Source organism: Portunus trituberculatus, chromosome 37 (genome assembly GCF_017591435.1).
Source record: "Portunus trituberculatus isolate SZX2019 chromosome 37, ASM1759143v1, whole genome shotgun sequence".
NCBI lineage: Eukaryota > Metazoa > Arthropoda > Malacostraca > Decapoda > Portunidae > Portunus > Portunus trituberculatus.
This window is the reverse complement of record NC_059291.1, coordinates 23797956-23822551: the sequence shown is the minus strand read 5'-3', so window position 1 is coordinate 23822551 and position 24596 is coordinate 23797956. Positions and strand designations below refer to the sequence as shown.

Sequence of the window (24596 nt, the reverse complement as noted above, 5' to 3'; positions counted from 1 at the left end):
TATGGTTACCAAAATATCACAGGTTGAATAAGGTAGTATCATCGGTTTACGTGGCCTTGCGTCCGATCGGGTTCAGCAGCCTTGGCTAGAGCGCGAGAAAACAGCCCCCTTGTATCCTCTCTCTCTCTCTCTCCTGTCGCCTGTTCTGATATCACTCTCAAGACAAGTTGTCTTCCCGTAACATGAAGAGAAACCCAAGGTACAGAAGTAACGCGCACGGGAGAGGTGCCGGAATCAGACACAATGAAATCACTGTCGATTGCTCCTACCATTTATCGTTGGTGACACTGTGACGTAGACCATATGTTTACTCCTGATGAGTATTGCCAGCTCACAAGCAAAGATAACAGGAAGAAAATAACCAAAATATAGCCGTAAAAAGCCTAAACGTCTATCGACGTGCCCTGTGCCTTGCGTGATGAACGTCTATCAATGTGTCTCGAGTTTTGCAGGTTAAGTTGTTATTTTGAGCAATATAGTTAATTTATATCATGCATACAATAAATACTGTATTTATCTTATATTAGTTGTATTTCCATTAATTTCTACGGAAAAAATTTATTTGATATATGATTTTTTTTATATACAACGATCGTCATGGAACGAATTAAATTCATGTCCACTGTATATATATATATATATATATATATATATATATATATATATATATATATATATATATATATATATATATATATATATATATATATATATATATATATATATATATATATATATATATATATATATATATATATATATATATATATATATATATATATATATATATATATATATATATATATACAGCGGTACCTCGACATACGATTTTAATTCGTTCCATGACGATTGTTGTATATCAAAAAAATCGTATATCAAATAAATTTTTCCCATAGAAATTAATGGAAATACAATTAATTCATTCTTGTGATATGAATTTACCCCCCACCCAAAAAAAATAATAAATAACATGCTTTAAATACCAGCCGAATATAGATTTAATATAAGATAAATACAATGTTTATTGTATGCATGATATAAATTAACTATATTGCTCAAAATAACAACTTAACCCGCAAAACTCGGGACACATTGATAGACGTTCATCAAGCAAGACTCGGAGCACGTCGATAGACGTTTAGGCTTTTTACGGCTATATTTTGGATATTTTCTTACCGTTTTCTTTGCTTGTAAGCTGGCAACTCTCATCAGGAGTAAACATATGCTATACCTAACTGTGTCACCAACTCCCACGATGGATGGTGAGAGCGACAGTGATTTCACGGTGTCCGATTCCGCCACCTCTCCTGCGTGCCTTACTTCTACACCTCAGGTTTCTTGCCATGTTGCGGGGAAACAACTTTTGAATGAGAGTGGTATCAGAACAGGAGAGAGAGAGAGAGAGAGAGAGAGAGAGAGAGAGAGAGAGAGAGAGAGAGAGAGAGAGAGAGAGAGAGAGAGAGAGAGAGAGAGAGAGAGAGACTAATAACATAAACATGGCATGACAAGGTTACATGTATATAAAATAGCTAACACATTCCTAAATATAATGAGGTAAAAAGCAACAAAACATACTTACAGCAAGCACTTCTCCATTCTGCTGATAGAGGGATCCCTGGACCTGATGCAGAAAAGACACTTATAAGGACCAAGCAAGGCAGGAAGAGTATATATTTCAAAGTGCTTTTACCATTACAACTACAAAAGTTAAAGTGGCATTTCTCCATGAATAATAAAAGCAGTGTCTCCCAGGACTCTGTATTTGGGCCACTTCTGTTCTTATTATATATATACTACCTACCATCATGCATCTTCAACAACTGCAAAATCTTTGCAGATGACCTTAAGATTTACCTAAAATATAACTCATCTTCTCCCTGGTCCCTGGCTCTTAGCACTTCATCTTACCAAACCGACATAGACAAGATTTGCAGTGTCACTAAGTCATGGGGCCGTGATCTTAACAAGGATAAGGTTCCAAAGGGGTACTGTTCCTTCGTGACCTATCTCAGCATTATCTTTATGGTGGATTCTCACAAGGATCTTGGAGTGCTGGTGGACTCAACTCTGTGATTCCACCAACATGTAACAGCAATTATAAACAAGGCCTATGGATTGTCTACCAACCTCCTCAGATCTACTATCTGCAGGTCACAGGACTTCATGCTCACTTTCTTCTAATCATATAAAAAAACATTTGAATATGCCTCTTGTGTGTGGAATACAGGTTTTAAGGAAGACCTCCATCTACTTGAGTTAGTAAAAAAAAAAAAAAAAAAAAAAACTGGACATGGCACATCGGCAGACTATCTGACCTACAATACAGAGTGTGTCTCAAGGCCCTTGACCTATGCTCTGTCCAAGGCATGCTACTACATGCTGACCTCATCAAATATTGGAAGATCTTTCACCAGGAATGTGGTACTTCTCCAGATGAAAAATTCACTCTAGCAACCAGCCCTGCAATATCGCCTAGCGTTGCTAAGAAGACCAGGAAGTCTCTTACTCTCAAAGTGAAGCTGGATATTATTCAGACACGAGAGAGGCCTGAAAACTAATAGCATTGCTCGCTACCGTGGCTTAACTCCATCTAGTGTCTCTACTATTTTCAAGTCAGCAAACTTTATTAAGAAGGCTGGTGAGACTGTTTCTTCCTTACAAGCTAAAAGAACCACTAAAAGTGCTTGTGTTGATGTATGCAGATGATAATGTTATATTAGCAGAGAGTGAGCAAGGGATTAAGAATGCTTTAAAGACATTAGAAAATTACTGTAGGGAATGGAAGCTGGAAGTGAATAGTAGTAAAACAAAAGTTGTTGTGTTTGGGAGAGGTAGAACTCATGTTGAAGGTTATGATTTTAAATTTAATGGAGAAACCACAGAGACAGTAATAGAGTATAAATATCTTGGTGTCTTATTTAACTATAATGGAAAATTTAGAAAAAGTCAATTGGAGTGTGTGCAGTCAGCATCAAGAGCTATGTATTGTTTTTTTTTTTTTTTTTTTTTTTATATTACAAGGGCACTGGCCAAGGGAAAACAAAGTGTGGGAAAAAAAAAAATCCCGCTGGTTGCCAGGCCCTGTTAAGAGGAAAGTAGGAGAAAGAGAAAAAACAAAAAAATCTAAAAGGAGGGTCCAGTTAACGTAACGTAACGTTTAATAGGAAAGAGCAGAAAATTCGACTTGCCAGTAGATTTTCAAATAGAGTTGTTCCATGCCATGGTGTTACCTATAATGTTGTATGGCTGTGAAGTCTGGGGTTATAGTGTAATAAGAGAGGTTGAGATATTATACATGAAGTATCTAAAATATATTCTTGGTGTACACAAGAATACTTGTAAAGATATTGTGTATGGGGAATTAGGTGTATACCCTGTGGATATTGTTATTAAGACTCGAATGATTAGTTACTAGACAAGACTAATTACAGGTAAACAGAGCAAACTTGCTTATATAATGTATCAGAGCCTATTATATCTAAATTATGTTGGACTTTATACATCTGATTGGTTGAGAGAAGTGCAGTCTATACTGAATAACAGTGGCATGTCAGTATTTTGGTTGTACTAAGAAGTCCCTAACTCAGTGGGGATAAAGAAAGCTGTTGAGCAAAACATGAAAGACCAATGGATCACTACATGGAATGCTAATATGATGACAAGATCTGTATGTAGTATTTATGTGACTTATAAAAATACATATATAATGGAGGATTATTTGACTACACTAAAACTAAATCTAGAATAATTACCTTAACAAAATTTAAAGCTAATAACAACAGATTGCCAGTGACTGTTGGAAGATACCAAAATATTGACAGAGATGAAAGATTCTGTGATAAATGTAACTCAGGTGCAATTGGTGATGAATACCATGTGTTATTAGAATGTTGTAATCAGGAAATATCACAAGCACGGGATAAATATTTGCCAAGCTATTTTAGGAGTCGCCCAAGCAGGGAAAAGTTTATTATGTTAATGCAAACCAAAAACATAGCACTTAATGTATAAATTGGTAACATTATTGAACGTAATATTCCAAATCTTTAAATAGAGTAAAGATATATATGTCAGGTATTGAATAATATTTATTATTTTGTAAGAGATAAAGGAGCTGTGCTCCATACTTTTGTTAAAAAGTCTGAGCAAATAAATTCTTTTCAGTTTCAGTTTCAGCACCTCCTCTAGGCACAAAGAGGCCATAAGTTCAAGATTCTCCCTACCCACTCAACTATTGAGGCAAGGAGGAGATTCTTCTCAGTTAGATGTGTAAACCTGTAGAACTCTCTCCTTGGTGAAGTTATTGCTCTAGAGTCCATAACTTATTTTAAGGTAGCATTACACTCTACCTTGGGTCCTCTCTTTTTCCAGATTTTTTACTGAGACCCGTACACTATTCTCCACAGATTCCACATAAATTTTTCTCTCCATCTTGACTACACTACTAATTCCAACTAACAATGATGCTTCTTCTATTCGTCAAAATTCCATAACAATTAATAAATCTTGATCAACCTATTGCATTCTGCATAGGTACATAACTCAGTCTTCTTCTATAACAATATTTTAGTGCAATTATTCACTGAGACTTGCATACCTGCATATATGTGCTAACGATATATACCCTAGCTCCATAAAATATCCAGTAACCAAAATACCACAGTAACCAAGGGTAGCCAACCAGGTGAGTTTACCAGACTAGTCCCTATTATTTTATTTTCAAATTCCATCATCTAAAAGAACACGTCCTGGCTGCTCTCCTCGATTCCCAGCTTTCCCTTCGCAGTTCCTCCGCCCAGCTGATTTGACAGCATCACATATATGAAGCCACGCTATTGGTCAACAAGGGGGTTGGGGACGGAGAGAGAGAGAGAGAGAGAGAGAGAGAGAGAGAGAGAGAGAGAGAGAGAGAGAGAGAGAGAGAGAGAGAGAGATAATAAATGTCCAGAGGAAGTGGGGATTAAAACAGGAAACAGAAAGAAATGAATAATAAATGGAGAAAATGGAAATAAAATAGGATAAATAGGAATAACACTAGAGATAGAAAGAAAAACGGATAGCAAAAAAATGGGTAACAAATAAGGGAGGAGGATAACAAATAAGGGTGAATGGGAATAAAACAGATGAAGGAAAACAAGATCCATTATTTCTATCTCCTATTTCAATCCCCACTTCCTCCATTAATTCTCTCTTGTTCACCAATAGCGTGGGTGCCGTCAAATCAGCTGGGTGGAGGAGCTGCAAAGGGGGAGCCGGGAATCGAAATAGAGCGCAAGGGACGTGTTCTTCAAGAGTGGCTGTCATCCTAACTGAAGTTTCATTAAAAAAAATCAAGTAAATGAGAAGGTATGTGAAGAAGCCTATAGACCACGCCACCTCCTACTCAGTACTACTACTCACTCTTTGCAAGTAATCGTTGAGTGACATGAAGGCCATGGTGCAACACTGGAATCACACGTCTCCCTTCCTGTTTGTGTTCGTTGCAGCACCACAGCCTATAGTTCCGCTGAGTGTTAGTAGCAGTTGGGTTAACTGGTCAAATTCAGGTGAGTTATCTTGTCTTATCTGGAGGAAGATTTGGTGTGCCCGAGTCTTGAAGGCTTCAGGCCGGGAACCCGGTGGGGCTGCTAGTGTTGTTCTGTGACGGTAAAGCTATGCTATTAGGTGGAAAAGAACAATGCAGTAGGAATAGTCGAGAAGACAGTGTGACAGGATGTGAGGCTGATTATGTTTTTTTTTTTTGTTTGTTTGTTTCGTGTTGCAGTTCAACCAATGTCAAGCACAGCCTTCAGCCTGGCGCCGCGCGGCCCGCGGGATAAACATGAGACAGTCCCGTGTGCTGGCTGTCTTTTTTATACTGCACCTACTAATTGGCTGTTGACAGTGTACTCAGCTTGCATTTTCGGTTATTTTAATAATTGTTTGAATTATAGGATGCTGCCGAAAGAGTGCGCCGTACTGAATACAAAAAAAAAAAAAAAAAAATTGTCTGTCACGTGTTACCACCAGCGAGTAAGTGGAAGTCTTAAGGTGTGATTGTCAACAAAGCATAGTGCCCACTGCCCGCTGCCCACGCTGCCTTGAAACATTACCATGCCGCTCTAGTGAATGTTGAAATGGCGTACTCTTAACAAGAGACTCCGCAATATAAGATCTGTATTGTCCTAACGCAGCGGAACCAGCACGCCACTTGGCAAGACAGTGAAGATCAGTCAATAAAGCCCTTCACCAGTTCTTGGATCAGCAGTCAACTCCTCATCTTTGGCGAGGCAATTTTGAACATACAGGATAGTAACAAGGCAATGGTTGCTTCTCGCTCCTGAATAGACACAAACCAATCTCTCAATCTTTATTGTTATTGTATCTAATTATCAAAATTGTAATGGCCACAGTGTGCTACTTCTGAATAGGGACAACAATGAGGTACTGCCAGCTGGTGCTTGGGCCAGCTGGCTCTGGTAAATCCACCTATTGTGCGGCAATGCAGAAACATGCTGAAGTCTCAAATAGAGTTATAAGGTTAGTATTCTTACTGTAGTAATTCTTTCTAAATCTCCGTCTTCATTTGAAATGCTTTTTCTTCATTTGTATGTCAGTGAGGTTGAGTCTTGAAGTGATTTCCTGTAACAAGGAAGAGGATCATCTGTGTTTGTACATGTATCTTACGGACATTAATTAGACACTACCATAGTATAGACATCCCGTCACTTACCTCTCAGCTGCGCAGGTTGGGGATTCTTAGCCAGATGTACACTGTTACCAATAAAGTGAAAGAACTCTGTTACACTATTAGGACGTGCGGTGTGTATATGTTAGAATCTCTTTCTCTCTTTCTTTTTGATATTTTCTTTACAATTCAATTTAATGTTACTGAAATCTCTCTCTCTCTCTCTCTCTCTCTCTCTCTCTCTCTCTCTCTCTCTCTCTCTCTCTCTCAACAATAAATGTATCAATCAATCAATCTCTCTCTCTCTCTCTCTCTCTCTCTCTCTCTCTCTCTCTCTCTCTCTCTCTTTACAATTCAAAGGGGGAGGTTGGGGATGAGAGTTTTTTCACTATATTGGTAACGGTGTACTTCTGTCTGAGATCTGGCAACCGCTGGCAATCCCAACTGCGCCAGCTGATAGGTAGGTAACGGGATGTCTATACTATGATAGTGCCTAATTATTACTTATTTCTTATCCAACTTAGAAATAGAAATCTCAACATTTTCAATAATATTTTTTATGTATTTTTTTTTATGCCAGTGTTGTCAATCTGGACCCTGCAGCAGAAGCGTTTTCATATCAGCCTCTGCTAGATGTCCGAGACTTGATCCAGCTTGATGACGTGATGCAGGATGAAGACATGGACTTTGGTCCCAACGGTGGCCTGGTTTTCTGTATGGAATACCTGCTGGAGCCTGATGGCCTTGACTGGCTGAAGGTAAGCTGTGTATCCTGGAGGCAGGTCAGCTGATTTAGCTATGTTCTGTATCATCTCTCACTTGTGGCATACTACAGTTTTGGTAATTTTTTCTCAAAATGTTGTTTTCCAGCTGTCAAATCTCTTAATACATTGGTAATATTTGTTTATTCTTGAATACTTGGGTGTTTCAGTAAATTTATTTTAAGTAATTTTTAAAAGAAATTCATGTATGGAAGAGTCTTTAACTAAAATATGTATACATACACATTTTCACAAAACTTGAAGATGAAATACTGGTAAGAAGAGTTTGCTTGTGCCACTTGCACAACAGAGGCTGATGGATCCCATATTCTCTCAGGAACAACTTGGTGATTATGAAGATGACTGTCTCTTGTTTGACTGTCCAGGTCAGATAGAACTGTACACGCACATGGATGTCATGAAGAGGTCTGTGTTCCTTGCTATATGTACACTTATCTGAAATTCAACAAGTGTACTTACTACACACACATGCTTGTTTGGGAAGTTTTCTAATAAGCACTTTTTTTTTTTTTTTTTTTTTTGTGTGTGTGTGTGTGTGTGTGTGTGTGTGTGTGTGTGTGTGTGTGGACTTTTGTTTACTAACATATTTTTTTTTGCATAATTTCACAAATACCCTCAGGTGACAACCACATGCTCAGCTGTTTTGACACACTTGCTGTCACACTTTGTACATTGCAATTATTATACTTATGGAAATCTTAAGCATCAGGCTATAGGTTGTCACTAACTCCAAGGTCAGACATCTTCCTAGCTATTTGAGGAAGGTTAAACCTTAGTTCCCTTATCCCCTCCCACTGTTATATTACATGTTGGTTAAATTCCTGCCACTTCTTACTATGACTTTTAGGATGGCTGAAAAGATGATCAGAGAGGAAAAGACATGAAATCTCACCTTGCACTAAGTATGCATTACCTGGAAGGGAAAATTGGAGCATATGAGTATGTCAGTGTTAAGCAGGGAATTTTTGTGTGACTTGTGGCAGCACACATCTATCTGCACACATAAAAGATACAGCATGGAAGAAACTCATAAAACAGATAAATGACTATAACAGATGGCAGTACAAGGATGCCAAAAATGAATATATTAGAGTAAGGAGAGAGGAAGAAAGAAACTTTGAGAAAGATGTGGTGAATAAAAACAAAGACGAACCTAAACTTTTCTGTAAGTTTATAAATGGCAAAACAAAGAACAAGGAAACAATTGAAAAAATAATTAAAGAAGGTAAGACATACCAAACAGAGAAGGAAATGTGTGAAATAATGAATGAGAGCTTCAAAATGGTATTCACTACAGAAGATTTCACAGAACCTAGTAGGACATTGCTTTGCCAAGGATTACAGGAGATCGCAGTGCACAAAGAGGATTTTGGAAGATTATTGGATAAGCTGGATGTCAGAAAAGCAATGGGCCCAGATGGTGTATCAGGCTGGATGTTAAAAGAATGTAAAGAGCAACTATTGGATCCAGTTTGGGAAATAATTACAAGTTCAGTAAATGAAGGGAAAGTTCCACTAGAATGGAAGACAGCCAATGTAATTCTGATATTTAAAGGAGGAAAGGCAACTGAACCACTAAACTACAGACCAGTGTCACAAGTGTCTTGAAGTTGTGTGAAATAATTATCAAAAAAAGGGTTAAATTTCTAGAAGAGGAGCAATTCATATCGAACAGACAGTTTGGTTCAGGAGGTCATGTGTATCAAACTTATTAAGCTTCTACTCGAGAGTTATTGCAGGACTTGAAAACAGAGATGGATGTGTGGACACAGTATACCTGGATATTAAAAGGCTTTTGATAAAGTCCTCATGGAAGACTACTTTGGAAACTAGAGAACATAGGAGGACTGCAAGGAACTTTGCTAGAATGGACAAGAGATTATTTGAAGGATAGGAAATGAGAACTGTGATCAGAGATACATACTCATCTTGGGGTAAAGTAACTAGCGGAGTGCCCCCATTATGTTTCAGATTTATGTAAACTACATTCACATTGGGATAAACAGTTATATAAATTTATTTGCTGATGATGCAAAGCTGCTAAGAGTTATCAAAACCAGAGAGGACTGTCTGCTGTTGCAGGAAGATATAAACAAGATCTATGAGTGGAGCAGGAAGTGGAAATTGGAGTTTAATGCCAAGAAATGTCACATAATGGAACTAGGAAAGAGTAAGAGAAGACTGGTATGGAACTATTTGATGGGAGAGGAACAAATAATGAAGACTAAAGAGGAAAAAGATCTGGGAGTGATCATACAGGAAAATCTGAGCCCTGAAAAACACATAAGCAAGATATTTGGACTATCATATAAAATGTTGACTAATATAAGAGTGGCATTTCAATACATGGACAAAGATATGATGAAAAAAATCATCACAAGCATGATATGTCCAAGGCTGGAATATGCAGCAGTGGTGTGGTCTCCGAGCTCTAAAAAGGATATAAGAAAATTGGAAAGGATACAGAAGATTGCTACAAAGATGGTGCCGGAATTAAAGGACCTAACATATGAAGAATGACTGAAGGAAATGGGACTGCCAACCTTACAAGATAGAAGAGAATGTGGGGACCTAATAACAATGTACAAGATAGTCATTGGCATTGAAAAGATAGACAAAGAAGACCTGGTGCTGTTGACAGAAGAAGATGGAAGGACAAGAGGACATGAAAAGAAGATCAGGATGAGGCAGTGTGTGAAGGATATTGGAAAATACAGTTTTCCACACAGAACGGTGGAAAAGTGGAATGCATTGGATGATGAAGTTGTTACAGCACATAATGTGCATAACTTTAGGAAAAATTAGATAAATGGAGATGTGGAGATAGGATGCTATGACCCCTGCTCAAACCCTGTACAATACAAGTAGGTAAATACATTTCACTACATGTCCTAGTTTCTGGAGACCCGAGAAAGATCACATCTGTTACAGACAAACTCTTAAGATGCAAGCTTGTCAAGAATGCCTAGATCAAAGACAGTAAACTCAAACAAGGGACACAATGTGGAATTTGAAAAGCACATGCTTTCTGTTTTATAGATTCATATAGGGGGGACCAGTGTCTAACACTCCTCAAACAACTAAACAACTATAAAGGTGCCTGCTGACTGAAATTGGTGACAAGCTACTGATGCCTAAGAGACTTACCAGTTATGATAATCATCTGAAAGTTAAGATAAAGTGATGGATGTGTTTATTACAGCTCTTTATCAAGAGGACTAGCAGGCATCTGGTCTTGCAACTTTCCACCATTATTGAATTTTCATTCTATATTGTCAGTAAAAATCACACACAAAAAAAAATGTATGTAATGTTTCTCAGGTGGGAATTTTTTTTGTTTGTGAACTGAGACTCCACTATAATCACATTCATAATTATTACTTGTAGTTTCTTGTACTACTACTACTGAAGGAGTTTCATTGCAGTGACTTGGGATTCTATAACTTAACTCACTTTTCAATGAGTTCGATAAGTCTTTAACACGAATAAAATCTTTACAATTCTACTAAACATGGTTTTAAAATGCCACCAGTTCATTCTATAGTAAGAAAATAACTTCAGCTCACTTTTTTCATTGAATCTTGATAGATGCACGCCATTCAATTATGTACTTTGAGTTTCTTCTATCATTTATGTTCTCAAGTGCAAGTTCTTATAATTTTGTAAATGTTCAGGTATGCAAAAGAATAAATGAGAAAATTACCTACTTTAACTTGAATGAAACAAAGGCTGTTAAGAATCCCTCACTGTTTCAGACTAGTTGAACAGCTTCAGGCTTGGGACTTCCAAGTGTGTGCAATATTTGTGCTAGATGCCGGCTACATGGTGGATGCTGCAAGGTTCCTCTCAGGCTCCTTGACTGCCCTGGCCACAATGGTGCAATTGGAGGTACTGCAATGTTAAGCTATCTTACTTAACCTCCTCATAATTATTTATCTAATGCAAACTAGTAAAAGGTGGAGAAATTTTAGAATATCATTACATAGTTTGTTTCAGGAGTAAATCATGTTGGAAGTTATAAAAGTACTTCTAGCAGCTGATCAAGGAGGAAACCACATGACTTGGGTTGTTCTACAGTAGTTAATTTGTGATATTGGCAGATGCAAATCCATTCCTATATCAACAATTATCTATTATTTTATTTTAGGTTCCTCACATTAATATTTTAACCAAGATGGATCTGTTGAACCGGGCAGCTAGGCAACAACTAGAAATGTTTCTAGAGCCAGAGATTCATGAGCTGCTTGCATCCGAGCACAATGTGTCAAGATTTAACAAAAAGTAAGTACTGTGAAATTTATTTGATTTATTGTAAAATATGTTGGTATTAATAATGGAGATGGTATTGTGCTTTGTAATTACATGTTTTATATGGACATGTAGAATAATTAAGAAACAGATAAGTTTGATGTACCTTAAAAATTCCAAGAAAAAAGTCCTTAGCTTTGTTAAAAAAAAAAAAAAAAAAAAAATCCTTTTGCATGTTCTTTCAATGTTCATGGGCTTAGACATGTTGCTTCATATTGTTTGTCTATCACTGCTTTAATTTTCATGATAAATTTTTTCCATTTCCCTACACATGGAAGGTAGACTACACTTACAGTGCAAGCAGCGTGATGCTTGTCAGTGACTAATAAAAGTTAATAAAATTACATTTTAATACTGGAGTAGTGTTATAGAGGACACTAGGATTTTGACACACAATTTTTTTCCTTTCTCATCAACACTTCCCTTCACTAGATCACAGTTCTTGAATGCAAGTAATTTTTGTAATGGTACTTTGCCATAGATTAACGAGAATAGTTGTCAAGTTACAATTCTCTGTGTTTCAGATATCACAAATTAACACATGCACTGGGAAAGGTATTGGATGACTTTTCCCTGGTTCGCTACATACCTCTGAATATCAACGATGAAGAATCACTAACAGATGTTTTGATTCAGACTGACTTTGCTCTTCAATATGGAGAGGATCTTGATGTGAAAGGCAAAGACTTTGAGTATCCAGATCCAGAAGACAGAGAGTGAAATGTTAAATTTCCCTCTCAATATTATTATTTTATTGAACTGATTTACTAGTTTCTTGTCATGAAAATACTAAACTTTGTATTCTGTTCAGATTGTGACTGTTGATGACTTAAGTAAAACTTACAGGGTATCCCAGCCAAGTTATTGTGTTTTAGCAACATAACAATAAATATTATTAAGTTGCCATCTGTATGAAAGCAATTTCTATAAACTGTTGTGGTAAGAAATAAACTTAATCTTAATTATTAAGATCTAATTATCTTCTAAGTCCAGTACACTGGCAATTGATATGCACATAGTAATGATATAAATAGCCAGATGAGTGGAAGTCAACCATATTAAACAGTATTATGGATTTTCTCATGAGTGAAGCACGATAGACTCTTCTCAGTCAGTCTAAATTGTATCTAAATTGTATTAACTGAATTTTTACTTCAGTTATAAATAAAATAAATAAATATTATATATATATACTGTTCTCATGTATCTTAAAAGCCTCTATGTAAATTCTTCATATGTGGATTTTATCTACAGCATTGTATTGAACTGAACTGTAAAGGTTTCAGGTACTAGACTAACAAGTTGCCCTGTAAAACCAAGACTGACATATGCTGCTTGGGCTGAGGACATAAGCAGGGGGGGAGAGAGGGGGAGTTTAAGAACTCTAGGTTAAGCAAGTTGTTTAAAAACTGAGAGAGCAACACACTAAAAACAAGGGGAAGACTGAGAAAAAGCTCCATATTGCAGGGCAAGTAAAAAATATACTCATCAGCAGCCTATGATGTGTGACATTGTGATTCGTTGAATAAATTTGGGAAGTCACTTGGGTGAATACAAGGTCAAACTCTTACAGAAGTTACTCTCAGATGAAAAGAAAAAAAACTTTCCTCTTTATATTTTAAAAGTAGGAGGGTTTGTCAAGAACACAGGAGCAGAAGAGTAGACTTAACACCCATGGGGCCTTGTAAAGTAATACAACTAGAGAAGTGAAGAGCTGATTTAGGAGTCATGATTAGATTTGACCCTGGCTTTCTATATTTAGTCTTGTTGGTATCCTGCTCATGTAGGATCACACACACACACGGCTAGATAGTTGATCTTACACTCTTGCAGAGAAGTAAGGTCCTAATTCCTTATCTTGCACATTCCATACTAATTTCTTACCTACTCTGAAACTTGCTGTAACCTCAGTAACACACAGCTACTGAAATTTCTAGTAGCTACTACTACTGATATCAAATTATGATTGTGCTATCCTTGAAATCATGCAAAAATTTATACTTTTCAACATGCACATTGTCAGTATCTTCTATTAACTGCCCTTAACTTTCTAGATCATTGGAAAGCTTGGAGACAGGTCCATCCAAAAAGAGAACTCGGCCTGGAGCTGTGTGCTATACACCTTACTCATGAAAGGCATCCAGCAAGGGAAATCACAATACTCTCCTCACCATTGTACATAAGTGGTACATGGTCTTCATTTGTCTTGTTCTATGGGATACGAACTTCCTTTATACTCAAGATACTAGATGGGGTCCAGTTTTTCTGGCATTTAGTCAAAAAGTACCATCAAAAGATCTGTAACATCTTCACTGCCTTGAAGCAAGATTCCTATCATGTCGATATTGACAGGCTCCACACAACTACATTCATAGCTTATTTCTAATACTAGTCTCCACTCACCCAATACAATGCCTAACAGCCACATATTTCTAGGGTAAGGTAGCACATCAAGCAGAACAGAGAACAGTATCTCCATAGATATTATCCTTGGGACAGGACAGAGTAAGAAAGACAAAAATGACTATGGAAAGTAGCTGACACCAACCTTAACTCTGATGACAACAGCCCATCATTAGTACAATGTACTCTTTTTTTGTACATGTAAACAATTTTCACTAGATGCAGTGTGCAATAAGCATGTTCAATGAACTGGTTATATTTTTAAAAACTAATGTTTGGAAACTTTAAGACTGCAATTATAAGGCATCCAAAAAGTTTTGACAAAGTATTTGTACTTACTAATAAATTTTAACATTGGTAGTATTAATTCCAATAAAAAGAATGGTTTCTATATAAAATCCTGGTGAACTTCAGAACTGTTTTTGAATATATAAATTTCCTTAGCAAGAAAATGTCTACATAGAAAAATGTGATCATGTCAACATCTCTATTGTTCTACATGCTCACATCCTACAAACAGTCTAATAATACTAATGGTATCAATTTAAAAAGCAAGGTATCATCACATATACAAATTTATTATGACAAAGAGGTGTCATGACCATAGTGAGTGCAGTCATGGCAGCAATATTCAGGTTTTTTTTTTTTTTTTTTTTTTATGTTCAATCATGAATAGTGGAAGGGGAGCGGGAGGGGACGGAAAGGAGGGCCTTGACTCACATGGTTTTGTGTGATGGTGATGGTTTTATGACAGAAACCTGCAGTGAAAGGGGAAGGGTAGTACTCAAAAATATCTCCATGCTGATGGGGATGGATGAAGTGTATTTCTTGATAGTCATTCCCTATTAGGAACGCTTGTAACCTATCTGTATAATACATAAACTACACACTGTGCTTCAGTTACTTGTGTACACATACTGAGTACTAAGCAAGTGGCCCTTTCCTTCCCCTCCTGTTTAATAGTATAACATTTGAGCTGATGTATTTTATTTGGTGACTGGCCTCCCTAGCAAGCAGGTACAGGTGCCCTCACACTGACACACCTCCCACCAAGAAACTGAATAAAGCAATATATTATTTTATATCACTGTTTCATATATGATGCACGCACGTGCGCGCGCACACACACACACACACACACTCACACATGTGCACACAGAACATAAAGCTATTCAAAAGTAAAGCAAAAATCTTCACTGCAGACCTCAATTATTTTCCTTCCAGCAAGCAAAAAGGAAAGCCATTAATTCAATAAATCAGCTAATAGTAAGTGTTCAAATCTTACAAGTTCATAAGGCCACACCTAATTCAACCAAAAACACAAGCAAGACAAGACAGCCAAGTGACACAGTGAGCAACCTGCCGTGACATCCTCCACCACAGCAATGTGTTCCCAGGCTGGGCATGGATTCTGGCACACTGTTCAGTTCAATTTTTTTAAGATAGTTTGGATAACATGAACCACAGTAGTACAAATGCTGCAGTGAAAAAAGCACAGGCTTACGTGATACGTGAAAACACAAAGAAACTGCTAACATGAAGTATTGTTTCCTAACCTATGGAAAAAAAAAAAAAAAAAAAAAAAAAAAAGTCTTAGGTGAACATTTTTCAGACTTGAAAGTTACTTTTATGATTAGTGGTATTTCAACAGTTATAAAACAATTAGATTTATAAACATGAACAACTTCTTCACACTTTGTCTGGCTTTTACTGAAATACACTACATGTTTCCTATCACTCAATGCACACACACACACACACACACACACACACATAATTACCCTCTTATTCCAGACAATTCAAGGTGACTTTAACACAACAAGAAATCAGGAAATGGATTAAGTGAATTAAGATCAAGTGCATCATCTTTTCATGTGAGTGAGCCTATTGATATAATGAATATAACTGAATATGCTGGTTTGTATACGTGTGCATGAAGCAAGGCATACGTAATAGTTGTTGCCAACACAAAGTGTCTCATCCTGCACAGAGAGCGAAGTAATACTGATTAAGTGACACAAGGATATTGGAAGGTGCATGCTGGTTATGGCTGTTTTCCAAAAAATGTGAGTGAATTATGTAAGTTGATAATGTAAATGACTTCTAAATTACTGATGAAGAGACAACATTGAAACTTTGATGAAGTATCTGTTGATGTGTGATTTTTGCTTTTCTTCTAGAGTTGTTTATCTGATGTACCTGGAATCATGCTGTGCTGAAGAAGCACTTTGTTACAGAAAGAATGTATATCTATCAGTAACACATCTATCATGCAAATTGCACCAACCCCTACAGTCAAGTAACATTATGCTTTAAAATCTGGAACAGAGGTGTGTGTCTATAAATTACATACATGTTAAACTTGTTTGTAACAGTCTTGGACTGATGAAACACAAGCAACACTCCAAGCAAACTGAGGAAATCATTTTAAATTCACACTGCCACACAATATATCATTACAGTTGCTACCTATCACTACATCAATCATATTCTTGAAGTCTTGCAATTGCATTTAACAGATGTATTTCTAATTACAATCCACAACCAAATCTATTGACAGCTAGTTAGAAAAATTAACATGAACTTGGCAAAGTAAAGTTCAGTGAGTTATTTACCATATAAAATAAAGGCAAGAGGCACTGCAACATTGTCAAATTCTCCTATAAGTATCAATATTCAATATTGTCTTACATCTGTTTGTGTCACATTCAGGTTAACTTCAGTTTCTCTCAAAAATAAGTAATTCAATTTTTTTACAATAATTGTAAAAATAGTGCTTGAAATTATGCATCACTCACTCAGAGTGCTTGTAACACACACATGAATACAAGTACTTCACTTACATCAGTTTCTGTGGTGGTGTGTGTCTAGCAGGTGAATACTAATAGCACACAACCTAGCATGGCAAGTCTGTGCAGGTTGTGTTTTGCCATCACTCTTTACTCCGATCATCCGAGGACTAAGTTACAAAAACAAATAAAACACAAAAGGTGAAATAAATTGCAACTGAAAGCACTGCTTTAGATCTGCTAATCAAATGTACAAATTTGTTGACCAAAGTTTCAATTCCTCTTTGGTACTGGTATATTATGTGCCTTTATTACACTATGACTGCAATAACATAGTTCTAAGCTTGAGTTAAAAATTGATATGTACTACCATCTTGTCAAGAAAAACTTTGTACCCCAAAAATGAAAAACAAGGACAAAATCTGAAAGATTCATGAAAAACAAATGAATGTTAATCTTTGGTTTTTTATTCCTCAACAGTTTGTGAGGGAACATGTACCTCTTGGATAATAAAAGCTATTTCTTCCTTTATAAACAGATGGCAATCTCTATGGTTTCCCAAAGTAGCCATCTTCCATCCCCTACCAAGCCCATCCTAGTGAATGGGTGAGTAAGAGAAGATGAAACAACCACTACAGGACTCCAACATACATAAAATTATAATCTGTAGCCACGTAACACCTACAGAACTGCTGTTGCACTTCCATGTTGTGAGTGACATGATCAAGAGCAGGGCCTGTTTTCACTTCTTCTCTATGAAAAAAAAAAAAAAAAAAAAAAAAAAAAAAAATGCAGCTATTATAAAAAGAAAACAAAACTGGCAAGAATGGGGGCATGGTGATAAATGTATGCACTTAAGTACAATACTAGGTTTCTACATATATAAAATTTATGCAATACATTTTTCTTTTCAATTCAACAATACATGTGTAAATTTTTGGGAATATTTGTAGTTTTGTATAAAAATTTTCTTTACTTCTGAATATGCAGTATAGTATGTGTAATATGTGTCATCTTCCTAGAAAACAGACCCTCTCCTTATGGATTATATATGAATGGGAGGTGAAAAAATGAAGGGTACACTCCATTCCTTCAAGATGAAAAACCTGTTTACCCTTAACACTGCAACATCATATCACATTACAGATAATAAGGGGTAGACACATACCTAGCTACCCTAAAATTAATAGAATATTTTATGCAACCTAAAGCAAACATATTAATTGAGCTACAAAGTGCAATGAATTTGTGGTAGAATAATGCTAAACCAACACACCCAAAACTCAAGACAGAATTCATGGACACAGGCCATGTTAACAAGCACAGCTACCTTGCTATTGTTATATATGGCTGTGGTTATGAATCTACTATCCAAACAAAATTTATATACTATAAACTTTAAGTGTGTATGCTTCTAACTATAAAAACTTCATACCTTGTGGAAAATTATAATTCTATCAGGGAGAAAAACCTAATTATCATTATTTTAAAACTTAAATGTGAAGTATGCACTCAATAACCAGCATAGCAAAGTGTTTGTCAATTAACACAGGGTTAAAATCAATGTCAATCAAAGAATCCTTCAAAACTATTCCACTATACTGTAAATTGTTTGACACCCTAGCAAACTAAGGAACTAATACCTGCATTCAGTGAGCAACTGAGTGTGCCCTAGGAACAAGCTGGCCCTTTATCCCTCAAATCTATCTAGCTTACTCTGAAATTTTGGCTAACCTTACAAGTGTAGATACAAAAGGATAAGCTGAGGTACACCAGTGGATGACTTGAGGAAAGGGACAGCAGACTATGACTCTTTCCCAGGATGCCCACTGAAAAGTAATGTATACCACTCTATGGCCATAGACCTTAACTATACCAAAAATAAAACACAATCCAGTGTTTCACTTGAACTACAGTTGCATGATGGACAATAGGCATTTAAATCACATAGCGGAGAGCACGTGGAAAAATTTAACCAGGTTGCTGTCAGTGACGGCAGCAAGTGTGGTTGTCTGGTTCTTGGCCACCACAACCGTGCTGGAAAATACAACTTTGATTTTTTATTTTTTTCATTAGCACTACCTTCAAGTGATACTCAGACTTACAGCAGTAGTGGAACTTGTAGAAACAGTAGAAGAAAGTGAAATATGTTGTAGTTGCCAAGCACAAAGGTAGCCAAAGACAGCCTTAACGCCTTAAAACATTTAGCAAAGTCATTGGAAAAAGAGAAATTCTTAAGTTGTAAAAAGTTAATGGTCTCTAACTACCACAATCCAGGAATTCTAATATGAAGACTGGGAAGAAATTTAAGTGTTCTTTTAAGCATGACAATGAAACATGATTCTTTACTACCAAATACTAACAAAGAATGTTCAGAAACATTTAGCATATAGGATACTTGTGTCCCCTATAATCATGAAACACACATGACAATTATCTTACAAAGTCTTTACATACCCTAACTGACCCAAAATATTACATTCATAATTATATTTACAGTCTCAAGAAAAATATAGATACGTACACTTACAATCTTTGTGTACTACGTCCTGGTACTACATCCGTGTACTACGTCCGTGTACCACAATGAACTCTTTATAAGTGTTTTGTGAGGGTAAAACTAACATTGGGCAACAATGTCACATTACTTCATATAGCGTGACCAACAGACACCCTCAGTCAGTGGGTTCAGCAGCAACAGTTACTTAATGTCACCAGCTGCCTCATGTTCACTAATCTGGAGTAGTTTGTGATTGAATTTCCTCAAAACTACAGTAATATGCAGTACTGTACATTAACTTGTGTGCATATATATATATATATATATATATATATATATATATATATATATATATATATATATATATATATATATATATATATATATCAGTCTTACAATGTCAACAAAAAACTGTCTCACAGAAGACAAACTAGAAGAAAAGGATGCCCAAAAACCGAGGTTGTCTGTGTGTCACAAATACTAAAATACTAGAGCTTAGGCACTCTAAATACAAACATCACATGTTTAGGGCTGTTATGGAGGTGCCATTAAGGAGCACCAGAACTACTAATAACCTCTACTGGACCAAATTGACGAGATGTGTACAATTTCCCGATGATCGGCCAGTCAGTTTTATAACAAGCTGATGGCTGCTGTCATTATGCTGAGAGGGACTGGCATCATTTTCAGCAAGACTAAACTTTTGTAATCATAAATAAAATAATTAAAATCCACTTAAATTAGTTTGATAATTTTTCTTATATATATGTACAACTAGCCCTTCCCAAGAAATGAAGTGGTATTCAAGAAAGAAATAACAAAAAACTTGGCAAAAATGATGATAAATAGAAATACATACTTAGGTTCCTGTACAACAGGCTTTTAAGTCTTACATCTAACCAATAAGGTGGACAAGGCAATGAGCATATTGTGACAAAACAGGTGAATCCCCAAATGCAAGTTGTCATTCACATATGCTACAAATCGTCATAACCATTTTATCTCTAATCATAGAGAAATAAACAATCATCACTTCTCTACTCTACCATTATTTCCTTTAAAAATTATCCAACACCATGAACGGAACAGTTGCAGAACTGTAGATATCTTATGTCTACAACAAATTATCAAGAGTTCTGGACACAAAATTACATCATACTGTAATCTGGATGAAGTTTCATGTATTAGAAAATTTGAGGCACTGGAAGTGTGTGCCAGACCCTCAGAGCCACAATGACTAAACTTGAGCTTGTCAAAAACCTTTAGGGAACCACGGGAACTGTCACCCTAAGCATAGGGTGTTGGCCTGTCTCTCCTGCTGCGGAGTCCCTCAGGGGCACCATCACCCCAAGCAGAAGATAGAATTGCTACTGTAAGTGCTGAAGGCCTCGGGCTTATCAGGAACAGCCACCCTGCCACATTGCTGGTTAATCAATAATTACCACCATCTACTCCAGTGCACTGTAACACCAATACTTTATTATTATGCTATGGAACTTTCTCCATATTTATTCTTTTCTTAACATGAGCCTTCTAAATTATAACAGGTTTCTTATAATAGATGTTAACCTTAAAAATAAAATATATATACCCTACTTAACTAAAACCAATACAAATAATAGTAAGTAATACTTAGGCCCTTATTGGTATGCTCATAGATATGTAAAGATTTTAAGCAATGGAGAGAGATGTTGAGCAAGAGGTGGTGGGTTGTGGTGGGGTGGACAGTCAGCCCGTGAATGCTACTTGCTCTTCTTGGTCATGCTAGACCTTGGTCAAGAAACCAGCACAAAAACCATGCAGAGGATTCTTCATCAAGTATAAAGAGAAGGTATATCACACTCCAGACATAAATAACACCTTTACACGTAGGGAAGAAGTTCAAGAAAGCGTATATGTTAATAGAGATCAAACAAACCTGTGGACAAACACCAGACGTGGTGCAGCCGGTGAACATTGCACCAGGATGGGCCGCCTCCCTACACTCTGTCCTGCTGTCCCACTGACACCAGGATGACCTGAGCTGGAGGGAAGTCCACGGTGCAAAGTCCCTCGGCCTCGTTGGCTATAAACACAATACTACTCGTGCTACACATTAAGTCTACTACAGACCGTTGTCAAGCCCTTTTCCCTTAAAAAATAATTTAAACTTTAGTTTATGAATGGTAAAACACAAAATAAATATACATCTGTAAAAATCCACAATTGTCAAGCCCGGATGACTGAAAAGATGGTTCCTTGATAATCATTTCCCTACCAAAGAGTTGGCTGAATTTCAATGTTTGCTCATCCATCACTTATTTTCAACAAAAAAACTCACCCTTGATAAAGGTTATCAAGTCCAACACAAAACAAACAATAACTTCTTTGGCTAACGTAAAAGTTTAAAACTGTACGCGTTAAACAAACTCCTCCACTGTAACACAAGTGATCCAAAGAAGCCGGTGCTCATGCCATATCCATCCTTCCTTGTTGATGCTCCAGTCACCTCATGAATCATGGCTCACATAAAAATAATAATTACATTTAGGAATCATAATAAAAAAATAATAACTAACTACAGTCTTCACTCGTCAACAATATGCTGACGGTACTCCCGCCCTCGGGACGGCTGACGCACGGTTATAATGCTCTCTGAGGGTGTCATCACCAGGAAACAAGCGCACACTTGTACATGCACTAGTTCTACACACAAATCTGGGGCCTATACTGATACTGCGATTGTGTCAAGTAACACTCAACCCAAAACTGTTGGCCCCCCAATCAATAATCACAGGGGACTAATTATATCATGGAGTGCCACACCTACATGATATATTTGACACTTCAGATTCTTACTTGAACTCTGTTAACACTAATCTGTTGCCGAGAACCCCAAACACTTGGCACCAAAATAATCAGTCCTGTTTCTTGTACATCATTGATCAATTATCCTGTTGCTTTTCTAAATTCAAGTCTTGGTAGCCCAGCTGTGCCTTGTTCCAGGTGCTGATGCTACTGATCCACACGGTAAAGTAGTACGGTAGAAGGGCAGATGGGGAAGATGCAAATGCCACACCCACACACCAGCCCCTCCATCATGACAACCCTGCCTTTCTCTACGTCTTCAACCTTTTACAAGGCCTAAAACAATAACTGAATAAAAATTAATAAATAAAACAATAAAATAATACCAGAATAATTTTCAACTCATTCTGGATAAAAAAAATAAAAAGGCCTAAAATGATGTTGCAGGCAAGTCCCAGTACTGAGGGCAACTATTCTGAGAACCAAATGCTTTGGTATTGGCTCTTGGCAGGAGAAAGTGCAGTGTAAGCATTATATGGAGGGGCTACTTGAGGGTGTGTGGGAAACACAGCGGTGGGCTGCATGTGGGCTGGGAGAGGATGAGCCGGTGGGCCGGCCAGTACTGCACGACCACTGCTGTGGTGAGCTGGTGGTGGTAAAGCCCCTCTGCAAGATAAAACCAAGCCATGTAGCCATTTTCTGAAGAAGAGCTTCAAGTATTCTATGACGCACACAGGTACACACTAAGCCATGTATTACCCGTTTAGTCTGAGGCACCACAAGATGACTGTGGATGTTTTGTGCAATGTTCATTTGAACACCACCACAATTCCTCTTCCCTTCTTTCTCTTAGTGATCTATCTTCAAGGTGATGTTCTAGAAGCTTTACAAAGAGAGAGAGAGAGAGAGAGAGAGAGAGAGAGAGAGAGAGAGAGAGAGAGAGAGAGAGAGAGAGAGAGAGAGAGAGAGAGAGAGAGAGAGAGAGAGAGAGAGAGAGAGAGAGAGAGAGAGAGAGAGAGAGAGAGAGACTGTAGGTAGTGTTATGGGTGTCTGGGAGAGTTAATGGTATTAAAATTATGGCATTATCATATGATACACCAATAAGAATACAAGCTAAAAGTGAGTAAACAATATATGCATGCAAAGATTTCCCTCTCTATTTTAATTTGTAGCAATTACATGGTAGAGCAAACAAGGCATCCATGATTCACCACAACTGAAGTCATTAACATTCTATTGACTCTGAAACATTGATCTATATCCTGAGTAGCAAAAATACACCATTGTTTCCTTCAGGTGTTGGAGCATCCAGGAAATGAAGATGTATTATTGACACTGCAACATCGATTAACACAAACAATTTCTAAGTTCTGAAATCTGATGAGATCAAAATTTGGTTGAGATTGGGAACCAGTAAAACAGAACCACCAAATATTCCTGTTCATCAGTAGTTCTGCATTTCTCAACACCAAGCAACATTTCTTCAGCTTTCCATACCTTACTTCATAGTCTACACATGTATATCTCAAACACTTTTGGCTTTTCAGTCCATTAAATGTAAACGAGACACTCAACTTACCCTGGTGTGAAAGGGTTAACAGTATGTGTGGCTGGCAAGGAGGAGGGCAGGTAAGTGGGCTGGGTGGTAGCCACATAAACCTGTGTAGCAGCTGCTGCAGCAGCAGCTGCCTGAGGAGGAGCAGCTCGCCGATATTCCCTGTATACATCAGCCTGAGTGGGCACAATGCCTGCCAAGGAGCCACTCACTGCTAACTGTGACACTGGTGACAGTCCGTGAGCTTGGGATGAAGGTGAGTGATGGCTGCCTGGCACATGTGCCCTACCAAGGGTGTGAGCATAGCTGAGGCTGCTACTACTGCTGCTACCACTGCTGCCCTGCCCAGCCACCACAACACTGCTTCCCCGACCACTGCTACTGCTCCAGCCCTTGACGCTCCCCACCACCACGCGCTGGTCACGGTTACTGTGGGCTACTGGCGGTTGGGAGTAGTCCTTGTGCCCTGCAACATTATGTACAAAATTTCTTTTATGTATTCCTTCTGAATTTCCAGATAATTTTCCTCCAAACATGTTAAGTAATGCAATGTTATGAAACACTAAAACATGAAAACAAAACAAAAACATCATAGTGTATCCATACATGCATATCTCATACTCGTATTTTGCCCACACTATACCATAACTTAGACATTGTTGTCTCACTGCCACACAGAACAAACATCATAAAATACTCAACATCATAATAGTTGTAAGTATGGACAGAAATCACTCTTGAAAGCTCTCATAAAGCCCCTTCAATCTTCCCACTCTTCTGTGTGGCTGTGCTGTATTCTCTACAC

At 37.3% G+C, this 24596-nt stretch overlaps 3 protein-coding genes across 12 annotated transcripts in view; 1 reads left to right on the top strand and 2 right to left on the bottom strand.

Moving 5' to 3' along the window:
- LOC123514272 (PCI domain-containing protein 2-like) overlaps nt 1–6866 on the bottom strand; it is a 56030-nt gene extending 49164 nt beyond the window's left edge. Inside the window, exons 1-3 of one of the 2 annotated variants that reach the window (XM_045272064.1) lie at nt 6713–6866; nt 5401–5638; nt 1580–1621 (exon numbers count right to left, since the gene is read on the bottom strand). In XM_045272064.1, coding sequence (XP_045127999.1) covers nt 1580–1621; nt 5401–5436 — 78 coding nt within the window. In that variant the 5' untranslated portion in view covers nt 5437–5638; nt 6713–6866. Of the gene's footprint in view, nt 1–1579; nt 1622–5400; nt 5639–6533; nt 6606–6712 lie in introns of those variants that run through there. The other variant, XM_045272065.1, reaches the window with a different exon arrangement.
- On the top strand, nt 5324–12955 carry LOC123514273 (GPN-loop GTPase 3-like). 3 transcript variants are annotated; one of them, XM_045272070.1, is made up of 6 exons: nt 5324–5346; nt 7248–7425; nt 7766–7854; nt 11205–11337; nt 11597–11730; nt 12282–12955. In XM_045272070.1, the coding sequence occupies exons 1-6, from the start codon at nt 5339–5341 to the stop codon at nt 12475–12477; spliced, it is 738 nt and encodes a 245-aa protein (XP_045128005.1). In that variant the 5' UTR covers nt 5324–5338; the 3' UTR covers nt 12478–12955. The 3 variants fall into 3 exon arrangements, with proteins under 3 accessions (XP_045128005.1, XP_045128002.1, XP_045128004.1); XM_045272067.1 differs by lacking the exon at nt 5324–5346 and adding an exon at nt 5844–6519; XM_045272069.1 differs by lacking the exon at nt 5324–5346 and adding an exon at nt 5920–6519 and having other exon boundaries at nt 11624–11730.
- A 3616-nt stretch (nt 12956–16571) lies between these two features.
- Nucleotides 16572–24596, bottom strand: part of LOC123514270 (homeodomain-interacting protein kinase 3-like) — a 39552-nt gene continuing 31527 nt past the window's right edge. For 6 of the 7 annotated variants that reach the window (XM_045272059.1, XM_045272058.1, XM_045272061.1 and 3 more), the window contains 2 exons: nt 23816–24257; nt 16572–22902 (listed from right to left, as the gene is read on the bottom strand). In XM_045272059.1, coding sequence (XP_045127994.1) covers nt 22707–22902; nt 23816–24257 — 638 coding nt within the window. In that variant the 3' untranslated portion in view covers nt 16572–22706. Of the gene's footprint in view, nt 22903–22995; nt 23120–23815; nt 24258–24596 lie in introns of all 7 variants that reach the window. The other variant, XR_006677553.1, reaches the window with a different exon arrangement.